At 40.4% G+C, this 27,963-nt stretch overlaps 1 protein-coding gene across 1 annotated transcript in view; it reads right to left on the bottom strand.

Moving 5' to 3' along the window:
* The window catches only part of STAU2 (staufen double-stranded RNA binding protein 2), a gene marked incomplete in the record, with an annotated part of 473,555 nt that overhangs the window by 262,235 nt on the left and 183,357 nt on the right, over positions 1–27,963 (bottom strand). The window contains 1 exon segment of the mRNA XM_077492880.1: positions 1,835–1,994. Coding sequence (XP_077349006.1) covers positions 1,835–1,994 — 160 coding nt within the window.

Genomic DNA, 27,963 nt, shown 5'->3' on the forward strand with positions numbered 1-27,963 from the left:
TCCATGGGGGGACCACAGTCAAGCCGAAATTTGCCATTTTGAAAGTGGGCAGGCAGCTCTATCAGCTATTATCACTATAGCACACGAGGCAAAAAGGAAGGAAAACAAAGAGGACACTCAATGAGCATGTGCGAGATGGAGCGGTGGATGCTGGGAGCTTAGTGTCATCGCATCCAGGAAGTAAATGCCTGTGGGCTTCAAACGCCCACAGTGAAAATGGAAACCGCCAGACTGCTTTTTTAAAAGTTTTCCTTAGCAATGAAATTGTCACGCCGGGGGTTAAAAAGACGCTGATCGTGGCTGCAAAGACCCGGTAGGAATCGCCCAACAGTGACACAGGTAAAAAAAAAAAAAAAAATGGCAGTGGAATCCCGCTTTAATGGCTGTGTGTTGAGTTATTTTGAGAGGACAGCAAATGTACACCGTTACACAAGCTGTACACTCACTACTTAACATTGTAGCAAAGTGCCATTTCTTTAGTGTTGTCACATAAAAAGATATAATAAAATATTTACAAAAATGTACTCTTTTATGAGATACTGTATGTTAAAGCCCCTTTCCAGCTGATCCCTGGACCAAAAAAAATATTTTTACTTCTCTTAAAGGGGAGTTAAACCCTTCTATTCTTTACAGCCAAGGAAGCTGCCACCTTAAAGAATTCCAAATATGGTATATTTTACATAGCTATATTGTCATTATCTCAATGAATGCAAAGTGTTCTCTGATTGGACAAGGTAGAGAGGTGAGGAGGTCCATACCTGGAATTCTTTAACCTCTGTATAATCTGCAGTCGTCTTGATGCTGTACATGTGATGCTGCCCATTGTTCAGGGTTAGTCAAGTTCACCTGGGAAATAATGTTTGGCACTTGGCCAACACCTAGCTGGCCTTGATCCGAAAGACAGCAGGCACAGTACAACACAAAAACAGGGCCCTTAACCTACCCATTCTTATATGTGCTCCTACTATTGAGGCTTTAGAAATTTAGAGTTAGGACCGCGGTATATACAGAGGTCCCTTGGTATGGGCACTGCGGCTTAAGAATATATTTGCAAATGTGTGCAAACAAAATCCTCTATTTTTTAATGTAAACTGTTAGACAGGGCTAATTTGGTTGGTTTGCAGGATGGATGGTAAGTGTGCTGGGAAATCCTTTGTTTCTACTGCACACAAACATAATACCTTGTAATATGTACAGTTCTGCAATGTCATTGCTACTCATTCATCCTCAGCTACAACCTCAAGGAAATCTGAAGAAGGAGCAGGATAAAAATGATTTAATAAAATATTTTTTTTTGGCAATATACATGTTGTTGCTTATATTATAATAGCAGGCTTGATGCATATTATGTAGTGTCAATATTTTTAGGGGTTAAAAAAAGGGTTATTAAAGATAAACTAACAAAATACTATACTTATAACTGGTCCATCGTCCTTATTTTTTTTTGCTATTGATGAAACATAAAGAGACACAGGGCTGCCTTAACAAGAGGTGCCTTGAGTCCTGAACCAGTCCCTTAAAATCCATATAGAAGATAGAAAAATCTCACCTACTGTGGAATCCTATCACTATGGCTGAACATAAGCTGTAAAATATTTCAGATCTAATGTTGCAAAGGTTCTGCCTGGCTTCATCCACACTATTAGGCATTAGATCATTGCTGTTATCATCACGGTGTTAACATACAGTGTACATACATGCTATGTTTTTACTGGTGTTGTACAAAGCACGTGGCTTTTTATTAATACAGGAAACAGAACCTAAAACCAAAACAGACAAGATACAAAAAAATAGCTTATTAAGTTTGCTGTATTGTAAGATCTCAGGAAGTTACCACGGTTGATCTCTCAGGTATGGGCTCATTCCTCAGTGCATGCAGGGCTTTTAATGCTGCATTGTGTCTTGCTGCCTGACGGGTTTTTCCCTCTCCATAGAATTCACTGTTGCCGACTGTCAACTGTACATAGAATGTCTTTAGCATTGGGCAAAGGTATCTGTGGATAAAAGGACACATTTGATTAAGAGGACACTAATGAACAGGGTGGATATGAAATCAATGAATAATAATAAAAAAATTTTTTTTTTTTATTATTATTATTTAAAATCGATTTTTTATTTTTATCAAATGTAAGATAGTTTTCTATTTAAGCTACATTAATAATTTTGTTTATTCAGCATGAAATGGAGCTTAGTTATGTAGCATGAGGCTTTATATTCTGCAATATTTACATTTTTGGTAAACTCATTCAATGTATCCAAGCGCTGCAAGCTGTGGTAACATGCACTGCATTGATGCATTCACACAATGTCACAGTAACCATGAGATAAACCAAAGTTCAGGACTATTTCCTTTATCCCATTGTTTTGCAAATCTATGTACACTAAAAACTGTATGATTGAATCGGTTCCGATATCGCCGTTTTGCTAACCTGACCGCTTATTATTCTAAATAGAATCTTTTACATATGCAAACAAAATGAAGGTTTCCTAACTACCAGCAAGAATGATACCTTACTTTTACAGAGCACCTGTCATTTCAGATCCATCATGGCAGAACCTGTTAGCGGGCATCCACCTCACCTGCTGCTGCCATGTCCCTCATCTTCTTGTGTCACTGCCGCATCACCAGCCGCCCCATTAAAGTGAATTGGAGTGAATGGGACTGTCGGTGAGTCAACAGCGCGTCAGAGGAGAATCTGCTGCAGGACAGAAATGACAGCGGCTCTTTAAAAATTTGAGTTGATTTAAATCAAGCCTTTATACTAGCGATTTAAATCATAATTTAAATAGTGATTTAAATCAACTTGATTTACCGTAAATCAAATCCACATTGCTACTGAATATACCATGGTTACATGCATAATTTTATGTGTCTGTAGATCACTTTCATAACATGAACATCATGTATTAAGAGATTATTTATAGGCAGAATATTGCATTAAAGAAAGACATAGTAAACAAACTGTACAGAAGGTCTGAGCAGACTTATCGGGAAAGCAGTGAACCATTATGGCCAGGAAAATTGAAGTTTTTTTTATTACAGGAGCATCTCAAAAATGAAATCTTTTACAATCTCTGCAGGAACAATGATCCATTCAGATTGCGAGAGACGAGATGTCATGCATTAGTGGAGAATGCACCCACCAATAGGTCTTGGCCTGGTGTAAGCAGCAGATTTTCCCCAAACATTCCAATGTAATGCATCAACTATTCTCCCCTGACAAGGACTAGGGAAGGGTGATTGCTGAAAACCAAAATATAAAGAGGTTGATTCACTAAAGGCAAATAGGCTAATAATTTTGCATGGGAATTTTTCCCTTAGCTTAGTGAACATGGTAAAAATTCACTTTGCAAAGAAAACCCAATTATGTGCAAGTGAAAAAAAAAAACAGTATTATAATGCACTTTATTAAATGATGGAAATAACCAGCTTCACCTGATTCACTGAGCTAAGGCCTTGTTCACATGGACGATTTGATCCGTGTTTACCCACACAGGCTTTATGTGCAACCCCAAGCAGGTAGTCTAATTCATGTTTATTGGGACACGGAGGCTGCACAGACATAGCTAAAGCTCTCAATGTGACATCCATGTGAGTGCATTCAGGGCAGTGCACCCCCATATGGATGTCATAGTTGGAGCACCAATTGTCTCTGCAGCCACTGAGTCCCAATAGACAGCTATGGGACTTTCCGGCATGGGGATAAACACAACACCCAAGCATTCCCACACAGCCCTACATAGGGCATGGATCGAATTACCCGATTGTAAACAAGGGCTTAGGGTAAATTCCCTTGCAAAGTCAACAGCCTATTTGCCTTTAGTAAATCAAGCCCTATGTGATAATCTTATATTTAAACTGCTCTTATATCCAATACATATACAGTACTGATAACAGACAATCCTGGTTTCCACCGGCTAGAATGATCTTCACAACATTTTCCAGGTACATAAACAATATATTTTCATAGTACTCTTACTACTTTTAGTCTTTTTGCATGCACTGTATATTTAACATATCATGGGCTGTTTAAAACAGTTTGGCGGATTAATCCTAGTCAGTAGACCTAAAGTGAAACTAAACATTCTCCAAAAACAATCCATACACATCCACTACTTAAAGCAGAGTTCCACCGAAAAGTGGAACTTCCACTCATATCATTCCTCCCCCCATCCGGTGCCACAATTGGCACCTTTCAGGGAGGAGGGGGGTGCAGATACCTGTATAATACAGGTATCTGCACCCACTTCCAGAAATAGACTCCCACGGGAGTCATGCCCCTTCCCGCAACCCCCGTTGTTTCCTGGGAAACACACAGGTCCCAGGAGATAGTGCGGACCACTTACGACGCTCAGCGCGACTCGCGAATGCGCACTAGGGAACCAAGAAGTGAAGCCGCAAAGCTTCACTTCACGATTCCCCTCAATGAGAATGGCAGTGGCAGCAGCCAAGAGCCCAGCAACTGCTCAGCTTCGGCTGCCAACATCGCTGGACCCTGGGACAGGTAAGTGTCCATTTATTAAAAGTCAGCAGCTGCAGTATTTGTAGCTGCTGGCTTTTAATAATTTTTTTTTTTTTTTAGGTGGACTCCCTAAAAAGTGGCTCTAAAGGGTTAAGGCTTTTTACCTTCATGCATTATATGCATGAAGATAAAAAAAACTCTCTGTGCAGCAGCCCCCCTCCCCCCCCCAATACTTATCTGAACCCCATCTCAAACCAGTGATGTGCATGAGAACTTTGGCTCTGGGGACTCTCACCCCCCTTCATTATTGGCTCCCACTGCTGTCAATCACAGCCAGTGAGACAACGAGGAGAGAGAGGGGACAGGGCCGAGCAGCAGCTCTGTTTGTGAATGGATATGCAGAGCAGCGGCTTAGAGGCAAGACTGCTTGAGTGCCCCCATTGCAAACTGCTTGCCCTGGGGGCACTCGGCACAGTTTGGAACAAACAGTGTAAGTTAGTTACAGTCATGTGCACACTACAAACCCCAAAGTCAATCTTGGGAGCGAGCGATCAAGAGGGTGGCTAACACAGGTAGGTTCCTACATACACTGGGACCATAGAGAACAAACGTAGCCATCCTCTAACAGGAAGACTGATTACAGCGGCAAGAAAAAAATTATTTGGAGATTTGGAGGAGACAGAGCAAGAGAAGGAACTTTTTTGAAACAGAAATATATGCTTGAACAGAATGTTTTTTTTCCTAGCCAGAGTATGGTGTCACTTTAAGAAATAGATTTTTTTTTTTAAACCATCAAAACATTTTTCTTGCCATCTTATCCTGGTGTTTACTAGTGAAGGAGCAATCAATTCTACATTTCATTATGCAGGATTAGTCTACACATGTGGTCTTGTCTTACTGACATTAAGAAAACCATTTCCCTCCCTCCCACATCTGCTAGCATTATAGAAGAATCTGAAACTCTCCGGCCATAAAATAAATCAAACCAAAATCAGAGGCATTCAATAGAACCCAAACAGAGCAGACAATGAATGAATTAATGGTCATCTATGTCTCCTGTGGACTACAGGCAGGAAGACATAATTGTCAGACACTAAATCCATCAACACTACAAGGTAGCATTTTAAGCAATGGATTTTTATTACCAGTGTAAGTAAATACATGAATTTTAATCAAGTAAACTGAACATGAAACATGTTACAAGGCTTAGAAAGAAGCATCTAGAACTATTATCAGTCACTGCCTTCCCAACTACAGATCAATGCTCAATTTGGGGGGCATTGTGATATATAGGATGGGCCTTTAACAGTATTTATTTAAAAACATAACATAGCAAGTTTAACGTACAATGTGAGATTTAAAAAAAAGGGCATTCCGGAAATAAAATAAAAAATCATAACGACAAATAAGTCAGTTAGTTGAACTTCAGGCAAACAGCTACATACACAGATAAAATACATATAAGAGCCATTTGGCTTGTCAAAGAATCTATCTCTGTCCATTCCAGAGATATGTAGAGATATGTAGAGCCCACTCACACAATACAGCCATGTGGCTCATGCCACTGGTAACGCGGAACTATACTCACCTGTTCTCCAGAGCTGATTCACCCGGAACTCTCCTCCAGCCACTGGCATCTTCCGTCTGCTGGCTTCTAGGTATCGATCCCTGGCCATTTTAATTGCCAGCCCAAGATGACATCACTCCGGTGCATGCCAAAATTCTACACTGATCTGCGTGGGTATAGCTTAGTGTACAGTGTGGACAGGCAGGTAAGGGAACGGTAATGCAGAAGAGAGAGACTTTGTAGGTCTCTTCTGCTTTCAAAATCCTGCCTGTCTACAATTTTTTTTTTTAATTTCCATTAAAGTCCCACTTTAAGAAATACAGGGGTGTCTTTTCTCCACCCCTAGCATTTGGACTGGACACAAGAGATCAGCAGCAGTAGAATGATGAGGTTCTTTTCAGCTCGCCCCTTCTATTAGCATTTTCTGTCTTAGGACATCTACAGGTTGCAAACCTGATTGGCTCCCAGGCCTGCCCCTCCCTCCCTCCCTCCCTCCCTCATTTCTCTGCTGTGCAGGGGATTGTAAGAGGCTGCTGCCAAGTCAAACCAACGTATTTACAATAACTGCATTTAAGAAATATTTTTTTTTTTCTGATTTATTGCAGATTAAAAAGCTGTATTTAATGGAGTCTTTTATTTCTGAGTAGAGCTCAGCTGGGTGAGCTCAGCTAAAATTTAAACAGTACCACCTACACTACAAACTAGAATGTTAGTATTATAATTTTGATCAGAAGGTTCTACAAAAAGAAACTAAATGGGTATACAAGTTACACACTAATACGTTTGAATAATGTTCTGAGTTTCAAACCATTTTTGTAGTTTCCAGCTGGGGTTTGTAGAGATACGGTTCAATTTATATACACTGGACTTTATTGTACGTGAACTATAAGGACCAATGTAATGCTTTATTCCTGTTTATAGCCTTTCCTGTTTGTTGTGTCTGTGATGTTTTAGTTTATGCCAATGCTTTGGATTACACCAATATTGCTGTTATATATAAAATCAGCAGGTCAATAATATATACAAAAATCTAGTATATGAGTTATTTGATATAACATTATACAGACTTTAGGACTTGATCTATATTTGGTTATAGCATACTAAATAATGGCATTTGAGCAAACAATTCTTTCTTTGAGACAGTTCTTGATATCCGGTTGACATGTGGGGCATACTGCACTGCCTTGACTTATGGATTTTCACCAATTATACTACACTATAGATACCATGCTAACCACTCTGTGTCTTATTAGCCAATTTGCATCAATAGCCTCTTTTACTTTATTTTTTATTTATTTAATTTTGGTTCAATATTTATTCCATTATTATATTATTTTACATTTTTCTATTATTATCATTATTCCCATCTTTCAATTTCACATCTTTTGTCTTTTGCTTTTTCATTCTTTGTTTTCTGTGTGTGTCTCTTATTCAGCTGGGCTGTCTTTTGTCCTAATACCTGCCTACAATTAGGCTATGCTCTGGTTTGTGGGCTGTTTTTTATTTGCTGCTCCATTTGCCCTTGTTTCTTAATAACTGTATACTGATAGGGTTATATAGGATGGTGGATCCTCCCTCCTCACTCCCCCTTCTCTTGTCACAGCCCCTCTATGTATACTGCCTGCTTGGAGCCCATTGACATCAGGCAGGCGCCTTGTGACTCACGCCCATGCAGAGCAATCTGCTCATAGTCACAATCAATAAGAGGGGCTATAAATATCTCCTCAGGGGATACCCTCAGTGTGGTGGACGTGCTTTGTGTGTGTGTGAAAGGGGCAGATGGGACACAAATTCAGCTATGGTAAGCTATAGCAGCTATACGGATATAGACACTGTTATGCCCTGTACACACGGTCGGACATTCCAACGACAAAATCCATCAGATTTTTTCCGACGGATTTTGGCCCAAACTTGTCTATCCTGATATGTTGAGGTTTCACGTTTTATATGTTTTTTATATGTGTGATTATTACATGAAGCCTTATTCTTGTGTTTTATTATAGATAGTGAGACCCACTCTTTCCAACAACACCTGAATGTGTCTTGACGCAGCAAAACGTGTTGCTGATAGACAGTGTGCTGTCTATCACAGGAGCTGGTCCAGGAGGCAGAACTTTGACAGCGACTGGAATTTCATCCAAGCTGTGGCACAGCAGCAGATCCTCTCTGTCACCCGCCTGGCACTCCTCTTGATGCCTCTAATGAGACTGCACTGATCTGCTTTATGTTAATATTGTTAAAGTTGTTGGTGTTGATATTTATTTTTCTAACCCAATTCTGCATAAAACATTTAACAGTGTAATTTCATGAGATAATGTACAAGGGCGTTTTTAGGGGCGGGGCAGGGTAGGGGTTGGATGGGGCAACTGGTGGTGGGTAATTCTTAAGGCCAGGCTAGTAGCTCAGGACTTGATATTTTGAGACCTAATGCAGGGCACAGCCTACAGTTGAGGAACTGATTTATGAGTGACTGCATATAGCACATTGCATTTGCTCTATGATCTAACCCTCCTCATCATTTCCCCCCTCAATGTCAGGGGTGATGAAGACTGTCTGCCAAACAGGTGTGCTTCTTATACACAATGAATACCCATCACTGCAAAAGATAAGAGGAAGGCTGTCTTCAGAAATGTGCCTGGCTTATGGCTCAGCAGTAAATTAACACTGTGGAAGATGCTGTGGACAACTTATCAATCCAGGATGTTTCTACTCCAACTTCACCAAATTAACATCCTATAAATTAGTTTTCAAAGAACATATGGGGATGTTTTACTGTGAGCAAAGCATATGTTTTCTCTGCATTTTTAACTAAACATTCTTAAGATTCCTGACTACCAAGTAATTCTCACCACTAGTTTAGAACTACTAGTTACAGAAAAATGCCAAATTTTATGTCCTAAAACTTGCCATACACCGATAAATGTGCTCACATTGTATGGCAGATATCACAGGAATATGGTCCATGAATGACTGTGAATGTCTGCACTGGCAATCCGTATAAGTAGGTACAGACTGTTGACATCTTGGACACAGGCAAGCCTATTATACAACTTGACAAAGACTTCCATACCACAGAGCTATTTACCATAGAATTGAAAAAGAAACCTACCTAACAGCACAACTGTCACACCACCATTAGTCAAAGATGTGCGATTTAACCTAATAAATGTAAAGGAGAACTTCACTCTCCCAAACAACACAATTTGTAATCCTTGTGCTGCTAGCATTAGTAAATAGATAGGAAAGTATTTACTATTTTTGGTGATTTCTTAAGTTACTTTCTGGTTTCCAGGCCAAGGCAAATTATTTCATACATCCCAGAAGTCTTCAGGAGGGTATCCTCAGCAGAGCACACCCTTCATGCCTGAGCTAAGTGCAGGTGGATTCTAGGAAGTAATCATCTGCCGTTACTAAAGACGACCACGGGCAGAAATGCTAGGGGTGTTTTTCAAAGTGATTTCCCAACAAAAAGCATGGAGACATGGATGAATAAGTTTGCTTTGAATTAAAAAAAAAAGCAGTTTTTGGTTTGTGGTGCTCAGATGCAAGTTCCACTTTAATGCAATCATACACACATTAATCCAGTCTGAGTTAGGATTATAGATATTAAACAAAACGGCAAATCAGTCTGATTTGCCTACTCCGCCAAAACACCCCCCCCCCCCCAATACACTGCAATAATCTGGATTACAAAATTCTAGCCTGTCGCTTACAAAGAGGCTTGAAAAGAGGCAGTTTTCCCATCATACCATATAGAAAAATAATGATTTCATGTAATACAGAAACACATGTCCACAAGACAAATGAAAATGCAGCCTAGACCAAAATTGTCAACAGTATCACCTGCAGATCTGAGGTCTGTGTCGGTGGATGTACAGTGGTGTGAAAAAGTGTTTGCCCCCTTCCTCATTTCCTGTTCCTTTGCATGTTTGTCACACTTAAGTGTTTCGGAACAACAAACCAATTTAAACAATAGTCAAGGACAACACAAGTAAACACAAAATGCAATTTGTAAATGAAGGTGTTTATTATTAAAGGTGAAAAAAAATCCAAACCATCATGGCCCTGTGTGAAAAAGTGATTGCCCCCCTTGTTAAAACATACTATAACTGTGGTTGTCCACACCTGAGTTCAATTTCTCTAGCCACACCCAGGCCTGATTATTGCCACACCTGTTCACAATCAAGGCATCACTTAAATAGGAGCTGCTTGACACAGTAAGGTCCACCAGAAGATCCTTAAAAGCTACACATCATGCCGAGACCCAAAGAAATTCAGGAACAATTGAGAAAGAAAGTAATTGAGATCTATCAGTCTAGAAAGGGTTATAAAGCCATTTCCAAAGCTTTGGGAATCCAGCGAACCACAGTGAGAGCCATTATCCACAAATGGCGAAGACATGGAACAGTGGTGAACCTTCCCAGGAGTGGCCGGCCGCCCAAAATTACCCCAAGAGCGCAGCGACGACTCATCCAAGAGGTCACAAAAGACCCCACAACAACGTCCAAGGAACTACAGGCCTCACTTGCCTCAGTTGAGGTCAGCGTTCATGCCTCCACCATCAGGAAAAGACTGGGCAAAAATGGCCTGCATGGCAGAGTTCCAAGGAGAAAACCACTGCTGAGCAAAAAGAACATCAAAGCTCTTCTCAATTTCTCCACAACACATCTTGATGATCCCCAAGACTTTTGGGACAACATTCTGTGGACCGATGAGACAAAAGTGGAACTCTTTGGAAGGTGTGTGTCCAAGTATATCTGGCGTAGAAGGAACACTGCATTTCATAAAAAGAACATACATACCAACAGTAAAATATGGTGGTGGTAGTGTGATGGTCTGGGGCTGTTTTGCTGCTTCAGGACCTGGAAGACTTGCCGTGATAAAAGGAACTATGAATTCTGCTGTCTACCAAGAGATCCTGAAGGAGAATGTCCGACCATCTGTTCGTGTACTCAAGCTGAAACGAACTTGGGTTCTGCAGCAGGACAATGATCCTAAACACACCAGCAAGTCCACCACCGAATGGCTGAAGAAAAACAAAATGAAGACTTTGGAGTGGCCTAGCCAAAGTCCTGACCTGAATCCTATTGAGATGTTGTGGTATGACCTTAAAAAGGCCGTTCATGCTCGAAAACCCTCTAATGTAACTGAATTAGGACAATTCTGCAAAGATGAGTGGGCCAAAATTCCTCCAGGACGCTGTAAAAGCCTCATTGCACGTTATCGCAAACGCTTGGTTGCAGTTGTTGCTGCTAAGGGTGGCCCAACCAGTTATTAGGTTTAGGGGGAAATCACTTTTTCACACAGGGCCATGATGGTTTGGATTTTTTTTCACCTTTAATAATAAACACCTTCATTTGCAAATTGCATTTTGTGTTTACTTGTGTTGTCCTTGACTATTGTTTAAATTGGTTTGATGTTCCGAAACACTTAAGTGTGACAAACATGCAAAGGAACAGGAAATGAGGAAGGGGGCAAACACTTTTTCACACCACTGTATACTGGAAGATAAATGGATCAACTAGATTTGGGTAGAAGAAAACTAAATGCTTTAAAGGACAACTTCACCTTTAGAAAAGTTGTCCTTAAAGTAACCTCCAATCCCCAAGTGCAGTCCAACTGGTAAAATATGTACCTTCCTTCCTGCTCCAATGATATTCTTTGTGTGTCTTACCTAAAACAGCAGAGCATTTGCAAAGAAAACACATTCCAGCTGGCACCTCTTCCTACTACGCACACACCCATTCCTATGATAGCTGTATACACGGCACACTCTGGGACTGTAGGCAATTTGTAAAAAATTTAAACCATCATAACTAGAGGTGCACCAAAATATATTGGCAGAAAATTGTATTTTCGGCAGTTTGCCAATAGAGGGAAAAGGTGCTGATAATGACGCAGAAAACCCATTAGATTTTGCTGTGATTTTACCATGATTCCAACGAAAATTTGCCACAATTTTATCGTGCTTATGGTTTCTTTTGAGGTCACGTGACTCAAAAACTACATCCAAAACTTAAACACAGGTGCATTGTTAATGTGTTCTTGCTGCATTTTCAATCGGTAAATGCGTTTTTGGTGCATTTTTTTTTAACTGACCAAAAATGCAGCAAGCAAGATTTTTAACACCACAAAGGAAGTGCAACGGTGTGAAGACATACATAGAATTTAAAGGGATGCATTTTTCTTGATATTTTCTTTCGCTAAAGGTGATGATAATGACCGACAAACTCTTATTCATTTAAATCCATGATATTAATTAAAAAGTCGAATATAATTTTATATATATATATATATATATATATATATATATATATATATATATATATATATATATATATATATATATATATAAATTTTTATATATATATATATTTTTTTTTTTTAACTGTCACTTTTGGTTTCGATTTTCGGCCAAGTGCATCCTGTATTTTCTGTTTAGGCACCAAAATTTCCATTCGGGGCACCTCTAATCTTAACGACATAAGCAAACATTTTAAATGCAATTTACCTTTTCTTGTTTACATTTTTTTATTGGGTCAATACAACCGTAGATATGGCTCTCGGTATTGTACAAAATAAATCTCAGTGCATGAAGTCACCTTGTAAGAAGGTGACATTAAAGAGGAAGTAAACCCTTCCAAACAACTTGGACCTATAGGTAAGCCTAGATTAAGGCTTACCTGTAGGTCCAAGCAATATCTCCTAAACCTATATGGTTTAGGAGATATTTGCCCGAAAATGGGCACCGCTGTCTACGGCGCATGCGCCGTAGACAGCGGCGCGCAGGCGCACTAAATGCGGCAAATCCAAGAATGGATTTGCCAAATTTGTCGACTCCCGTGCGCATGCGTGGGAGTGACGTCATCGCGGCTTCGCCGTATGACAGCGGCGGAGCTGCGAGGCGCGACTCCCGTGCGCATGCGCGGGAGTGACGTCATCGCGGTTGCGCCGCTGTGATTCGTCGGAGCTGCGAGACGCCACAAGCAACATGGATGCGGCGGACTACAGGGGACAGCGGCGACTTCGCTGGCTCCTGTGTCAGGTAAGTGACACATAATGAGCTACTATGCGATGCATAGTAGCCCATTATGCTTTACCTTTGCAGGGAAAAAAAGAGGAAGTAAACCCATCAGGGTTTACTTCCTCTTTAAATACAATGAACTGGCAAACAGTGATGAACAAGTTGATCAATTAACCAAAGTACATTATGGATCTCAAACCATAAAGTAGGAGGGATAAGTGCAAAAAATACATATTGCTAATCCAATGAGGGCGTGACAAAGCAAGACAACTTACATTTTCTATTTGTATAAAAACTGATGATCATGTCCATGTTTTAGACTTAGGGCTGACTGCAGATTTCTCTACAAGGATATTACTTCAGTTGTTACGTCATCATGCTAGAAAAAAAAGGGTGTTTCTGCCAGCATGCCCTCCCTCTTCGATGTCAGTAACTGCTAGCCACAGTGATTCCCAACTATTCTGCTATAAGGTTCCCCTTCATAACTCACCTGACCAAGGGGTGCTGGCTCCAATCCAAGACGGCCCATTATCCCTTAACATCAAAAGCATGGCAACAATAAAGGAGTCGCTCAACTTCAAAGAGTCCATGTTGCAGAGAGACTATGACAAAGCTCCTGTTGGACTTAAATGCATAAGAGTATCGGCTGGATTCTCTCTGTATCGGGTGCTATACATAAATGTACCTTAGACTCCAAAGTTGAGTGGCATTTTGACTGACAGCATAAGGCCATCCACATCACCCAAGGAGTAGACCAGCAGAACTGAAATAGGGCATCATCTTTTCTCCCTCCTTCCTCCTCTTGTATTGATAAAATTGCTGTATCCCCTCAGATGACTTTGCAGGTTACAAAAAGGATTTCTACAGTCCTTGGATGAGGTTAAAAAAATCCACCAGCCATCAAAAGAGGCAGGGGGAATGCAATAACTAAAAATGTTTTCTCACTATAAAATGTACTTCAAAAGGGTATGTCAAGAAAAGATCTAAAAATAAACTATGCAATAGAGCAATACATGCAGATTTTCCCATCTTTTTTACATTTAAAGACCTTACAGAAATGTATAGTTGATCAGCCTACAAAAAATAAAAATAAAAATGAAGTAGTTAATCATTGGGCTTTACATAAAACCAGTAGCAACGCACAATTAAAATAGAAAGTCCAGTCACACAACCTTCCTCTCCTCCAGTCACAAATTTCAATTAGCTGGGTTAATCAAAATCTACAACTCCAGCTTCCATTACAGAATTCCCATGTATGCCCCTGTTGGGGTGATTTACCCTATTTCTCCTGGTGACCATTGTCATTGGGACAAAAAGTGAAGGGGAATCCAATATTTAGGCTTTCACCAAAGCAGGAGATAAGGGGAAATCTCAGCTTTGCACCATGCATTGTACAATCTACTTTGATTTCCCAAAACTATGTAATATGTGGGCAAACCTAAAACAATCTATTCAAAAAATAGGGTTTTCGCCAGTTGTGCGTAAAGAAAAGAAAAAAGTGCAGATAATGGCTGCCGAATTTTGGTACTGAAATTTTCATTTCGGTGCACTAGTTCTTGACATGCTGAATTAAAAATTTAACTGAATGAACTGCTCCATTCAGCAGTAAACAGCAGGAGCGGGTGCATTAATGCAACACAAATGTCCTTTTTTTTTTTACAGTTGCAAAACGATCAAATCTGCAAATAACCAAAACTTTCCTTCTGATTGATTTAGACTGAATTCCGCTCAGATTCAATCAAACTGAGCCAATCTGTCCAGGGCACAATATTACCAATCGTTTTTTCTACAATCCGCAGCTCTGAGATACTTTGATCATGAATATGATTGCATTTCAATTGATGAAATTATAAGAGCACATAATGGAAACGGAGATGCGATAAATCAAAAGTTACAATGGAATCTTAGCTTAGCTATTCCACAACTTCCCTGTATGTGGAATAACGATCACGTAGGTCATTGATCATTGGCTGAATATTATAGTTGGTAGGGATGAATAAAGACACCAGTCCATCTAGTTCAACCTATGTAGGTGCGGGTAGGTGTGGGGGTCGGTCTCTATCAGAAGAGATTGAATGCAACAGAAATCCATCATTTATTGAAGCATGTATGGCCACCACAAACACGAATGTCATTTTAATAAATATTTTTCTACGTATACATGGTGGCACATAAACACTGTACAAAAAACTATAATAGCTAGGTTTTCAGAGAGGCCTAAACAAAATGCTTGTCAGAGATGAAGGATCTGTTTTTACTAGTTATATAGTTGAAAACCAAAAAATCTAAAATTAAACAAACAACTATATAGAATCAAGTTACTGGATACAGAATATCCCCAAAGAGCACTTTGCACTACTGCAGAATATCAAAATTTGATGTAAGGCCATTTATCATAGCATGCACAAGATAACTGTCCAAGACTAATAGAACCAAATGCTGAAAATATGTGCATTCCTGGAGTAGTTCTGAGTGATGGCTCTATCTGTCTTATCGTGTAAACACTTTTCTCGCTAGTATTTGATTTCTACCTTTTACTTATCTGCAGATGGAGATGAGATGCTTGACAAGGAAAGGGGCCCTCTGAAGAACTTTGTCTTTATTTTCTTGGTGTGCAATTAATGTGCTTGGCCAAAAAAGCAAGATTGTTTCATTGCGCTTTTCGTGTATGACATCATCTTCCAGTAAAAACATAATGAACAACAATTTTTCCTGTCACTATGGCAAACCTAGATTATATCCACAACACGCTTTTGCGATCTTAATATGTGCAAGAATGTCTGGCACAAAACCAGCTTTACACTTTTTTTGGGCTCTTCACGTTTGCTTTGCTAAGAATATTTGAAACCCTGTGTGTATTTATCTTCGGCAGTTTGGTGACCCCACCTCTTTGTTTTTATCCAAAACACTTTAATACTTTCAGCCAGCATCTAACCTACATGTAGTAGAGGAGCTGGTTTCAATTCTGTGTTCAGCCGCCCTAATCCACAACACAGGTTCTGATAATGTGCTTGTCAGATGTGGTCCTTTAGGTTTCCACACAGATGCTATTCTGCCCTAAAAGAGATGGTGTCCTCATACAATGCAAAATATGAGGACCTCCCTGGATTCCAAATGGATTTTCTGCTGTAGCCAGTAGATAGAATCCAGGAATAAGCAATTAGGTGTGATGGAAAAGACGAGGCTAATGTAAAGCATGGATTATTAAAGTCCCATTAAAGTATATAAAACATGAGAAGGAAACCTATTGTAGATGTAGGGCATGAAAGTATAGACAACCTTTGTACTCTACTGTCAGCTGATCAGAAAGCACTGTTATCACCAACACCAAAGTCTGGCATCACCTGCCCCTCAGAATCTGGGTGCACTCCTTTCAATATGCATACACAATAATCAAGAGAATCAATATTTTTTTAGTTTCAGAACTTTTGTACTAGCAACTAGATGAAAAGCAGCCCCCACCCCCTCGCAGAAGCAGTTGCATTTTTTACTATAAATCTAGGAACAAATGCTGTCAAAATTACCATTTAAAGGGTCAACCACCCCAAAGTTCACTTTCATGACAATAGGAAGGATATCAGAGTCTCCAGTAGTGGGAACCCTCATACAAAGGTGTGAGCGCATCCCTGTTCCTTTGGTGGCGGCATGTCACGGAGACACCGCTCGCCACCAAGGGGGGTGAACAGCCATTGGGCATGGCTGTTTACCAGGTGGTACCGCCCCACTTTGCACAGCGCATGCACGCAAACTCGAGTGCGCTGTGTGTGCACGTCGGTGGCGGCATGTTCCCGGGAACACTGCTAGTCAACTACGCTGGTTAACAGCCATTGGCCAGCGGCTGTTTACCACGTGACCGGCTGTGCGATCACTAAATCTCAACAAACCAAGGGTAATGAAATGTTACTGGGTTCTCCTACTCACACACTGATCGTGTGTGAGAAGGAGATTGCGGTAACATCTTGTTACAGCTTACGGTGTACACCAATCACACTGATTGCCCGCCCCCCCCAATAAAGAGGACCTGTCACCACCCATCAAAGTACCTGTCACAGTCCATCAGAGTACCAGAGTACCTGTCACAATCCATCAGCGTACCCGAGTACCTGAGAACCTGTCATAGTCCACATGAGTACCTGTCACAGTCCATATGAGTACCTGTCATAGTCCATATGACTACCGAGTACCTGTCACCGCCCCTCAGAGTATCCAAATACCAGTCACCAGTCCATCAGAATACCTATCTGTAGCCCAGAGTACCTGTCACCAGGCCATCAGTGTACCTGAGTACCTGTCTCCAGCCCATCAGAGTACCCGAGTACCTGTCACCAGCCCATCAGAGTACCCGAGTACCTGTCTGCAGCTCATCAAGTTACCAAGTTTCTGTCTCTAGCCCATCAGAGTACCCCAGCACCTATCTGCAGCCCATCAGAGTACCCGAGTACCTATTTGGAGCCCATGCCTCATAGAATATACATTGGGGTGTTTGCTTTCCAAAACGGGGTCATTTTGTGGGCAATTAGACTGTCCTGGTGCTCAAAGACCTTCAAAAGTGTGATAGGTAGGATTGAAATGAGATGTGCAATTTATGTTCCTGGAACGCCTAAAGGTACTAAAATGTTGGGCCTCTGTATGTGGCAAGGCTGTGTAGAAGTCTCACATTTGTGTTATCTCCATACTCGGGAAGAGTAGCAGAATGTATTCTGGGGTGTAATTTTTGCTATATACATGCTATGTGTTAGAAATATCTTATAAATTGACAACTTTGCTTAAAAAAAAAAAATCCGGTTTCATTTTTTCCCCACATTTTCCAAAAACAACTGGAAAAAAATGAACCTTTCGAAAGACTCATTATGCCTCATAGATTATACGTTGGGGTGCTTTCCAAAATTGGGTCATTTTGTGGGCAATTCCATTTTCCTGGTGCTCCAGGGCCTTCAAAAGTGTAATAGGTTGAGAAATGAGATGTGTCATTTATGCTCGTAGAACACCTGAAGGTGCTACTTCAATATTGGTCCTTTGTATGTGGCCAGGCCATGTAAAAGTCTCACACATTTGGTGTCGCCATACTCGGGAAGAGTAACAGAATGTATTTTGGGGTGTAATTTGTTGTATACATATGCTGTGTGTGAGAAATAACTTGAGAATATGACAATTTTGTAAAAAAAAAAATTATAATAATAATAATCTTCTTTTGCAAAGAATTGTGGGAAAAATTACAACTTAAACAAAACTCACCATGCCACTTACTTAATACCTTGGAATGTCTACTTCTAAAAAGAGGTCATGGGGGGGGGGGGGGATATTTGTACTTTTCTGACTTGTTAGCGTCTCAAGAAAGGAGATTCACCTGATGTGATTGGCACCATAGTTTGTAGACTCTATAACTTTCACAAAGACTAAATAATATACACTATTTTGGGTTATTTTTACCAAAGATATGTAGCAGTATAAATGTTGGCCAAAATTTACTAAAGAAAAATTACTAATTAGCTAAATTTTATGACAAAAACAAAGGAAAAGGTATTTTCCTCACAACATTTACGGTCTTTTTTATTTATAGCACAAAAAATAAAAAACCCACTAGTGATTAATTACTACCAAAAGAAAGCTCTATTTGTGTGAAAAAAAGGAAAAAGGAAGTTTCATATGGGTACAGTGTTGCATGACTGAGTAATTGTCATTCAAACTGTGAAAGCACTGAAAGCTGAAAATTGGTCTGGGCAGGAAGGGGGTGTAAGTGCACTGTATTGAGGTGGTTAAGGAAATTCTCCCTATTTTTTCCTGTTTTCGAATGGTACACTAGTTCTGGTGACCTGGGGGGTCCCCAGGGAATACCCTTAATTTGCAGGGATTTCCTGTTTGGCTATGGGGCAGGAAGTGAAGGGTAATCTCCGCAATGAGACACATGATGGCCAAAAAGAAATTTGGCAGGGGCTATAACTCTCCCTTATTTTATCCAAAATTTAAAAAAGTGTTGGCTATAGTTCTACTTTCACATAGAATTAATCATGAGAGTAATTTACTTCTGAATGATCAGGTAACTACATATGGCTCCATGATAGAGCCAGGACTGTCAGTGGTGGTCAACCCTTTCTTTGCCAGAATACTTTATAAATTATAGCACAGTAAAGCAGAAAAAAAACTACTAAGGTTTCACAGAATACACCAGGTGAATAATTACAAAAAAAAAATAATTAATAGGAGATGGCAAGTTCACACTAAAAATATTACAGAGTACTCATAAGGACAGTATGCATAAATGGGGGGATAGGAGAGGCTACCTATTTCCTGAATTTGTTGCCTCATTTACAGTCAATATTAGCAAACTGTCATAAACATCTATCATAAACGTCCCAGACAATATTGACCAAGTAAGCCCACCTGCCAATTTTCCACACCAGAAATGTTCAAGTCTACAGTGCTGGAACGTGACGTTCTGCCCAAGTCGGAATCTGGTTGGCTTCACTTTGAGTTGCAAAACTTCTGGTTCCTCTATTATTATTAATGAGTTATGTATTTCATTGCTATAGCACTGTCCAACTGAAACAAGATTGGATGACTGATGAAGCCCACCATTGGAAAGACAACTGAAGCACTCATAACTTCAGGATGTTGATCAGGTGATGAGCTTCTTCTGATGAACAAGTTGCCTTCAACATGAAGGCATCCAGGAATCTCCCCCAGCTTGTCAGGCTGGCATCCATAGTGAGCATCTTCCAGACAAGAGGATAAAGGATTTTCCCCAACTTCAAGACTTTATTTATGAGACACTAGACCTATACACTCCAAGCAATGGGTTGGTTCCAAAGTCAATTTCTGAAATTTCAAGCTCAAAGGGAACCTTTTGGAGAGTGAACAGTGGAGAGGATATTGCCTAAAAGCCTGTGTTAACTGCTCTGTCAGTAAGGGGTCATCCAAGTTTTCCTGAATGGGACTGCCCTGTGTGCATAGCAGGTCTAGAATAGGAGTGAGCACTCTTGGTAAAAACTCAAGATAAACCGAAAGCAAGGGCAACAAACTTGTAGTGTTGCATGGCCATAACAAAATGCAGAAAGTTGATGCACTGGAATAATTGGGACATACAGGAATACATCTTTGATGTCCACGGAGGCCAGAAAGTCTCTCAGAAGACTAACACTAATCAGATTTTATATATATATATAAAGTGTTGAGCACTTTCAGGTCCAAAATGACAAATGCCTACAATAGTAGAATGGGCTTGTGAGATGAGCGAAATGCAATCCATGGAGGAAATTATTAGGTTTGAGGAGAATTTAAGTAATCAAACTCAAAAAATATGACAACAAATGGGAAGAGGTTCGGACTGTAGCAATTTTTTTTACAATATCTATAAACATTACCGTATACCCCCCTTTTCTTTCTTTTTTTTGTGTTATAGTCTATATGTTTAGGGATGAATGGAGGAGAGACAGTGAAATTAATTATATGTAAATGATGCAAAAATATTGGACTGATATAAAATCAGAAAAAAAGAAAATACTATGGGATATCCTTTGCTGAAGATGCAGGACAATATTTGATTTTATAATGCAAATAATTAGCATGTATATGTATTTGTATAATTGTTTTAGAGAATTTATAAAAAGAGATTGAAAACAAAATGGCAAATGCCCCTTGGAAACTGAACAAGTCAGAGCAAAAACCCTGAAACACTTCTTGCTCCAGAACAGCGAGAGGAGTTGTGCCAGGGCAGTGTTGAAGTTTACCACATGTTGCAGGGACATTGACACATGACAGCATAAAGTAGCGCAGAGTTAAAGATTGTAGCTTGTTGCTCCTGGACACCACACATCCCTCAACCACTGGGAGTGGTCAGTGCTTACACTCAGCACAAAGGCAAGAGAGGCAGAGGAAAAATGCACACACACACACACAGGCAATGTGATGTGTACAACAAAATGTTAAAAGCATCCCAGTCATGTTTCCCTAAGGTGGCTGTGACACATATACTGTGTTACAAGAATGTGCTTTCACCTCATAGGGAATTCACTAGAGAGTGAACACTCCCAAGTGCTGTGCAACACAGTAAAAAATGTTACAATGCCAACCCCATAAAGGTGAGATTTAATATACCAGGGAAACTCAGGAGGAAGAGTATGTGCCAAGTTTCCAGAAAAAAAAGGCATTAGCCAGCCCCAAAACTTACCACCATGTTAGCCTGGAGAGCATCCTGTGACTAACGGTCAACTTTGGTGGCATACTGTAAGGGAAGGGAGTCTTCAGGGACAGGTTTTCCCCTGTGGGTGTATCATGACAATGGACCTGTAAAGCACAATGCAGCTAAAACAAGTCACCAGTTGCCAACACTAGTACCCTAGAGTCACATTACTGCCCAGCCTTGAATCCTTCTCATGTTGGGGTCCAAGTATAGGGCCAAGGCAGCACCATGGATGAGCCCATCCAGAAGCTGGCTCTGCAGAGAAAGAAGAAACAAGATTGAAGGAAAAAAAGTATTCGTAAAAAGGAAGAATTGGTGTTTGCTTTACTCCGAAGAGAAAAGAGGTCGATTCTCCTAGGAACTCCTAAGACTGCCTGTTCAACATATTTATTGCAGCCATTCTCCTGTAGGTAAGATCATAACTCAGTGTCTCAGAACTTCCTTTGTCACTTAAAGAACGATAAAAAAAATGCTCATATTTCCCTGTCATATTAAAGTGATACTGTATTCTAATTAACTTCTATAACAGCAACTAAATTCTCATAACACTTTGAAAATCTGTAATGAGATTACATAAAAAAATATAGTTGTGTGCTGCAGTCAGAACGTTAGCACAGTGGTTTGGCAGAGGGCTTTTACGGTTCTAGGTTTTGGACTCTGCTTTCAATATCTTTTCATAGGCCACACTACACAGCACTATAAGAGGTCTACAAACTCTTGCCAGTGCCAAATGACTAAAGCCTCTTAAGGCAGAACACCATTTACGCATAAAAAGCACTGTGTGGTTAATTTATGTTTCATAATTACCTTATATCTATATTTTTATTAATCTTCCCATAATCATTTGCAAGATGAGGGAGCAAGTGCCAGCACTTGTCTCTAAAAGTCTCCATGGTATTTGCACACTGTTGTCACCTCAACATATTTTAGACATCGTTAGCTGTATAAAAAATTGTTAGGCAGGCTTACATGAAGGGAAAAGCACAAAAAGGACCTCATCAGTGTGGTGATGCCTAATCATTGTACAATGAACACACTGTAGGCAAGGAGGTGGCAGGAGAAGAACAGAGGTCATCTTTCTGGGCAGGCAGTGTGACAGGGTCCACAATGAAGATCAGTGGAATTACAGATGGATAAGCAAAGCAGTTCATATTTAAAAATGAGTGTTTTGTTGTCTGCCTGGAGTCCTGCTTCTAAACATGATCTTTGTGAGTTTACTTTACCTGTAACACACACTACTATGGTCAAACTGCAGTCCGTTATTAACGCCCTATTAGAAGCATTTACAGCAAATAGAGAAGCCATGGTTACAATGGATCATGTAATCGCCCCTCAGTGTTTCTAGATGAGACACATGCATTTTTCAATTCATGCATGCATACATAAAGGTTTTAAAGGCTACAACAACAAAGGGATTTTGTTTTAGTGGGTTAGTGGGGAACAATGGTTTCTAGTATACAGTTTACTTCCTCTTCAGTGCACTAGGGAAGGGCAATAGCTTAAAACCTTCTACTGTTCTACCCAGAATATTTTATTTTTCAAGCAGGCCACCATCTATTTCACACAAGGGGACCGGTTCATTTTATAACCCATCAACCTCCAATTTTACATTCTAAGATCATGCATGTCTACTTTTTTTGTAATTAATGTACAAAAAATGCTCAAAAAGTCTTTTTTTGAGCATAGATAACTATTTAAAGCTCAACTCCAGGCAGATCTAAAAGAAATTAATGCAGCTAGGTATTCATTAATGAATATACCATAGTTTGTAAATGCAATTATTGTGTACATTTGACTTCATGTAAGCATCGTGTAATCTCAGACTGGGAGAGGGATGAGCAGCACTGGGAGCCAATATAGTAATGCTGCATGCAAATGTGCTGGCAAGAAACTGATAGGAGGAAACAGGAAAGTGAGCAGATGGAATGTCTAATCATCCTCCTGTTGATCTTCTACTGTCCAGTGAGCAGGCAGGAGGTAGAGAGAGTACACCTGTTTTTCACATTCTACAATCTAGAACAATAGCCTAGTGGTGCCATCTGTCAAAACTGGGCAAATCTCATAACTGGACAAACCTTAATATTAATATTTTGCCAGGTAAACGTTACCCTATTTATGAACAGAGGCTGAGGGTGCAGGTTATCAGAACAAATCTGTGGCCTTTTTCCTCTACCCAACCAAACGGTGGAGGGGGGTTGCATCAAGTACTTGGAGTACCAGCTTTGGCAGATCCCTAAGGAGCGTGGAGGTCCATCAGATTATCGCCCTAGGTAGACCATGGAGTACCTTGCCCCTGTCAAGAGCCTTGCACCCTGGTAGGGTCAGTGTTTGATGCCCTTCCTATTTGGAGGCTTTGCAATTTCTGCCCACTTTTGTTCACAGGGGTTTGCAAAGCTCCCTTATATGCATTACATTTTAATATTTTAACCATTTGGCTGGAGTTCATCTTTAACTGTATAAGTGAAACAAAATTTTAGGAAGAGGCATTAACCACTTCAGCCTCGGACCAATAAATACCTTAAGGACCAGAGGTCTTTTTGCAATTTCGCACTGCGCTGCTTTAACTGGTAATTGCGCGGTCATGCAATATTGCACCCAAACGAAATTTGCGTCCTTTTCTTCCCACAAATAGAGCTTTCTTTTGATGGTATTTGATTGCCTCTGCGATTTTTTTTTTTTGCGATATAAATGGAAAAAGAGCGAAAATTTTGAAAAAAAAAGATATTTTCTTCTTTTTGTTATAAGAAAAATCGAATAAACTAAATTTTAGTCATACATTGAGGGCAAAATTTATTCAGCCACATGTCTTTAGTAAAAAAAATGTCAATAAGCGAATATTTTTTGGTTTGCGCAAAAGTTATAGCGTCTACAAACTAGAGTACATTTTCTGGAATTTACACAGCTTTTAATTTATGACTGCCGATCTCATTTCTTGAGGTGCTAAAATGGCAGGGCAGTACAAATCCCCCCCAAATGACCCCATTTTGGAAAGTAGACACCCCAAGGAAATTGCTGATGGGTATGTTGAGCCCATTGAATATTTATTTTTTTTGTCCTAAGGGATTGAATAATGACAAAAAAAAAAAAAAAATTTTTTTTACAAAAAGTTGTCACTAAATGATATATTGCTCACACATGCCATGGTTATATGTGGAATTGCACCCCAAAATACATTCTGCTGCTTCTCCCGAGTACGGGGATACCACATGTGTGGGACTTTTTGGGAGTCTAGTCGCGCATGGCACCCCGAAAACCAATCACCACCTTCAGGATTTCTAAGGGTGCAAATTTTTGATTTAACTCCTCACTACCTATCACAGTTTCGAAGGCCATAAAATGCCAAAATAGCACAAAACCCCCCCAAATGACCCCATTTTGGAAAGTAGACACCCCAAGCTATTTACTGAGAGGCATGTTGAGTCCATGGAATATTTTATATTTTGCCAAAAGTTGCGGGAATATTACAAACTTTTTTTTTTTTGCACAAAGTTGTCACTAAATGATATATTGCTCACACATGCTATGGGCAGAAGTCAAATTACACCCCAAAATAAATTCTGCTGCTTCTCCCGAGTACGGGGATACCACATGTGGGGGACTTTTTGGGAGCCTAGCCACGTACGGGACCCCGAAAACCAAGCACTGCCTTCCGGATTTGAATATAAAATGCTATAAAAAACAAACTAACCAGAGTCACCCGTAACACTTATACGGTGATCAGTGGTGAAAGGGTTAACTAGGGGCAATCAGGTGGTTCAAATTTTTATTAGGTAGTATATGGGGGTCCCTGGCGCTATATAAAAACCTGACGGGGAACCTAAATAACTAACTGGCTAACCAGCGTCACCAGTGACACTTATACTGTGATCGCTGGTGAAAGGGGTTGAAAGGGTTAACTAGCAGCAATCAGGGGGTTAAAACCATTATTGGGTAGTATATCGGGGTACCTAGCGCTATAAAAACCTGGCGGTGAACCTAAAAAAATAACTAGCTACCTAGCGACACTAGCGACACTGATGCAGCGTTCAGAAAAATTATCGCTTAGTGACACTGGCAAAAGGGGGTGAAAGGGTTAACTAGCGGAAATCAGGGGGTTAAAACCATTATTGGGTAGTATATCGGGGTACCTAGCGCTATAAAAACCTGGCGGTGAACCTAAAAAAATAACTAGCTACCTAGCGACTGTAGCGACACTAATGCAGCGATCAGAAAAACGATCGCTTAGTGACACTGGCAAAAGGGGGTGAAAGGGTTAACTAGCGGCAATCAGGGGGTTAAAAACATTATTGGGTAGTATATCGGGGTACCTAGCGATATAAAAACCTGGCGGTGAACCTAAAAAAATAACTAGCTACCTAGCGACACATGCAGCGATCAGAAAAATGATCGCTTAGTGACACTGGCAAAAGGGGGTGAAAGGGTTAACTAGCGGCAATCAGGGGGTTAAAAACATTATTGGGTAGTATATCGGGGTACCTAGCGCTATAAAAACCTGGCGGTGAACCTAAAAAAATAACTAGCTACCTAGCGACTGTAGCGACACTAATGCAGCGATCAGAAAAACGATCGCTTAGTGACACTGGCAAAAGGGGGTGAAAGGGTTAACTAGCGGCAATCAGGGGGTTAAAAACATTATTGGGTAGTATATCGGGGTACCTAGCGATATATAAAAACCTGGCGGTGAACCTAAAAAAATAACTAGCTACCTAGCGACACTAGCGACACATGCAGCGATCAGAAAAATGATCGCTTAGTGACACTGGCAAAAGGGGGTGAAAGGGTTAACTCTAGGGGCAATCAGGGGGTTAAATCTTTATTGGGGGGTGATAGGGGGCTACCCTGGACCTAACACTAACTGTCCTGACAGTTTTTACTGTCACAACTGACACTGAATGCATTGATCAGTAAAGAAATGATCAATGCAATCAGTGACACTGTGACTGGGGGGGAGGGGGGGCGGGGGGGGGATCGGGGGGGGGATCGGGGGGGGGTTTGTGTGCCTGTGTGTACCTACATGTCAGTGTAGTGTTGGTGCACACTTACTTTTACTGTTCTCCTCGTAGTCCGGTCAAAAAGACCGCCCCGAGGAGAATGACATCACTTCCTCCTTCCTGTGTAAACAATACACAGGGGAGGAAGCTTCTCATTGGCCAGGAGCGATCCAGAGGGGGTGGCCGAAAACCAACGGCCATCCCCTCATCACGGAGCGCTCCTGGACCGAATCGGACCGCCGTAACCAGCGGGAGGGGGTCCGATCGGACCCCCCACCCGCTGGAAGGCAATCACGTAGATGTACGTGATTATGCCTGCCTGTGCCATTGTGCTGACGTACAATGGCAATACGGCGGTCCTCAAGTGGTTAAATAAAAGACACATCTGTGAGGGGTGGACAGCTTAGCTTAAATAGAGTGAATAAAAGGGGATCTTTACATTATGTTTATGCTACTTTCTTATGCCTAATGTTAATAAGGATAAACAAGAAATAAGGCATGAACAGGATGAACAATCAGCATACATGTCTAAGGTTAAAAATTTTTAATTTGGCCTTTACTATTATACAGTATTGATAACAAGTTTACTTTCAACTAAAAACCATGATATATATATATATATATATATACACACAAAAATATTTTATGCACCACTCCGCCCAGAAAATTGTTGCAATTACAAATGTTTAGGCATTCACATGTTTATTTATTTTGTTTGTTTTGGATTGACACAAACAAGTGGAGAAACAAGAAGCCAAATCTGACCCAATCCACGCAAAACTCCATAAATGGACTGGTCAAAATTGTCACCTTCCCAAAAGAAATAATTGTGTTTCAAGTTTGTGATGCTTCAGTAATTAGTAATTAAAACACACCTGTATCAATTAGCAGGTGCAGCAATATAGAAATCACACCAGCAACCAGTTAAAATGGTGACAATTCGGCTCAACCTTTCTCTTGTGTGTCTCTGTGAGCCACACGGAGCATGAAGAAGAGAAAGAGCAGAAAAGAATTGTCTTAGGATTTGAGAACAGAAATTGTGGAAAAGCATGGACAATCTCAGGATTACAAGTTACTCTCCAGAGATCTTAAGGTTCCTGTGTCCACTGTGCTCAACATTGTTAAGAAGTTTACAGCCTATGGCACTGTAGCTAATCTCCCTGTATGTGCACGAAAGATCAAAGATTGCAAAACAAAGGGTTGATCAAATGGTGGATAAAGAACCTTGATCAACTTCCAGACAAATTCAAGCTGACCTTGCACTATACATCACATTTTATACATACATATACATGCATTTGAATGAAAATGGATGCTATGGTAGGAAACCCAGGAGGACACCACTGCTGAAATAGAAACATAAAAAAGACAGATTGGCGTTTGACAAAATTTACCTGAGGAAGCCAAAATCTTTTTGGGAGAATGTACTGTGGACAGACAAAACAAAATTACAGCTTTTTGGTAAAGCCCATCATTCTACGGTTTTCAGAAAAATAAATAAGGCCTTTAAAGTAAAGAATACCGTCCCTACAGTCAAACATGGTGGAGGTTCACAGATGTTTTGGGATTGCTTTGCTGCTTCAGACACTGGATGTCTTGACCGTGTACATGGCGTTATGAAATCTGAAGACTATCAAAGAATTCTGGGGTGCAATGTAGTGGCCAGTGTCAGAAAGTTGGGTCTCCATCAGAGGTCACGGGTCTTACAGCAGGACAATGACCCAAAGTAAAGCACACGT

The sequence above is a fragment of the Lithobates pipiens genome, unplaced genomic scaffold, assembly GCF_037356315.1.
Source record: "Lithobates pipiens isolate NorthernLeopardFrog02 unplaced genomic scaffold, aLitPip1_a1.2 Scaffold_19, whole genome shotgun sequence".
Classification (NCBI taxonomy): Eukaryota; Metazoa; Chordata; class Amphibia; order Anura; family Ranidae; genus Lithobates; species Lithobates pipiens.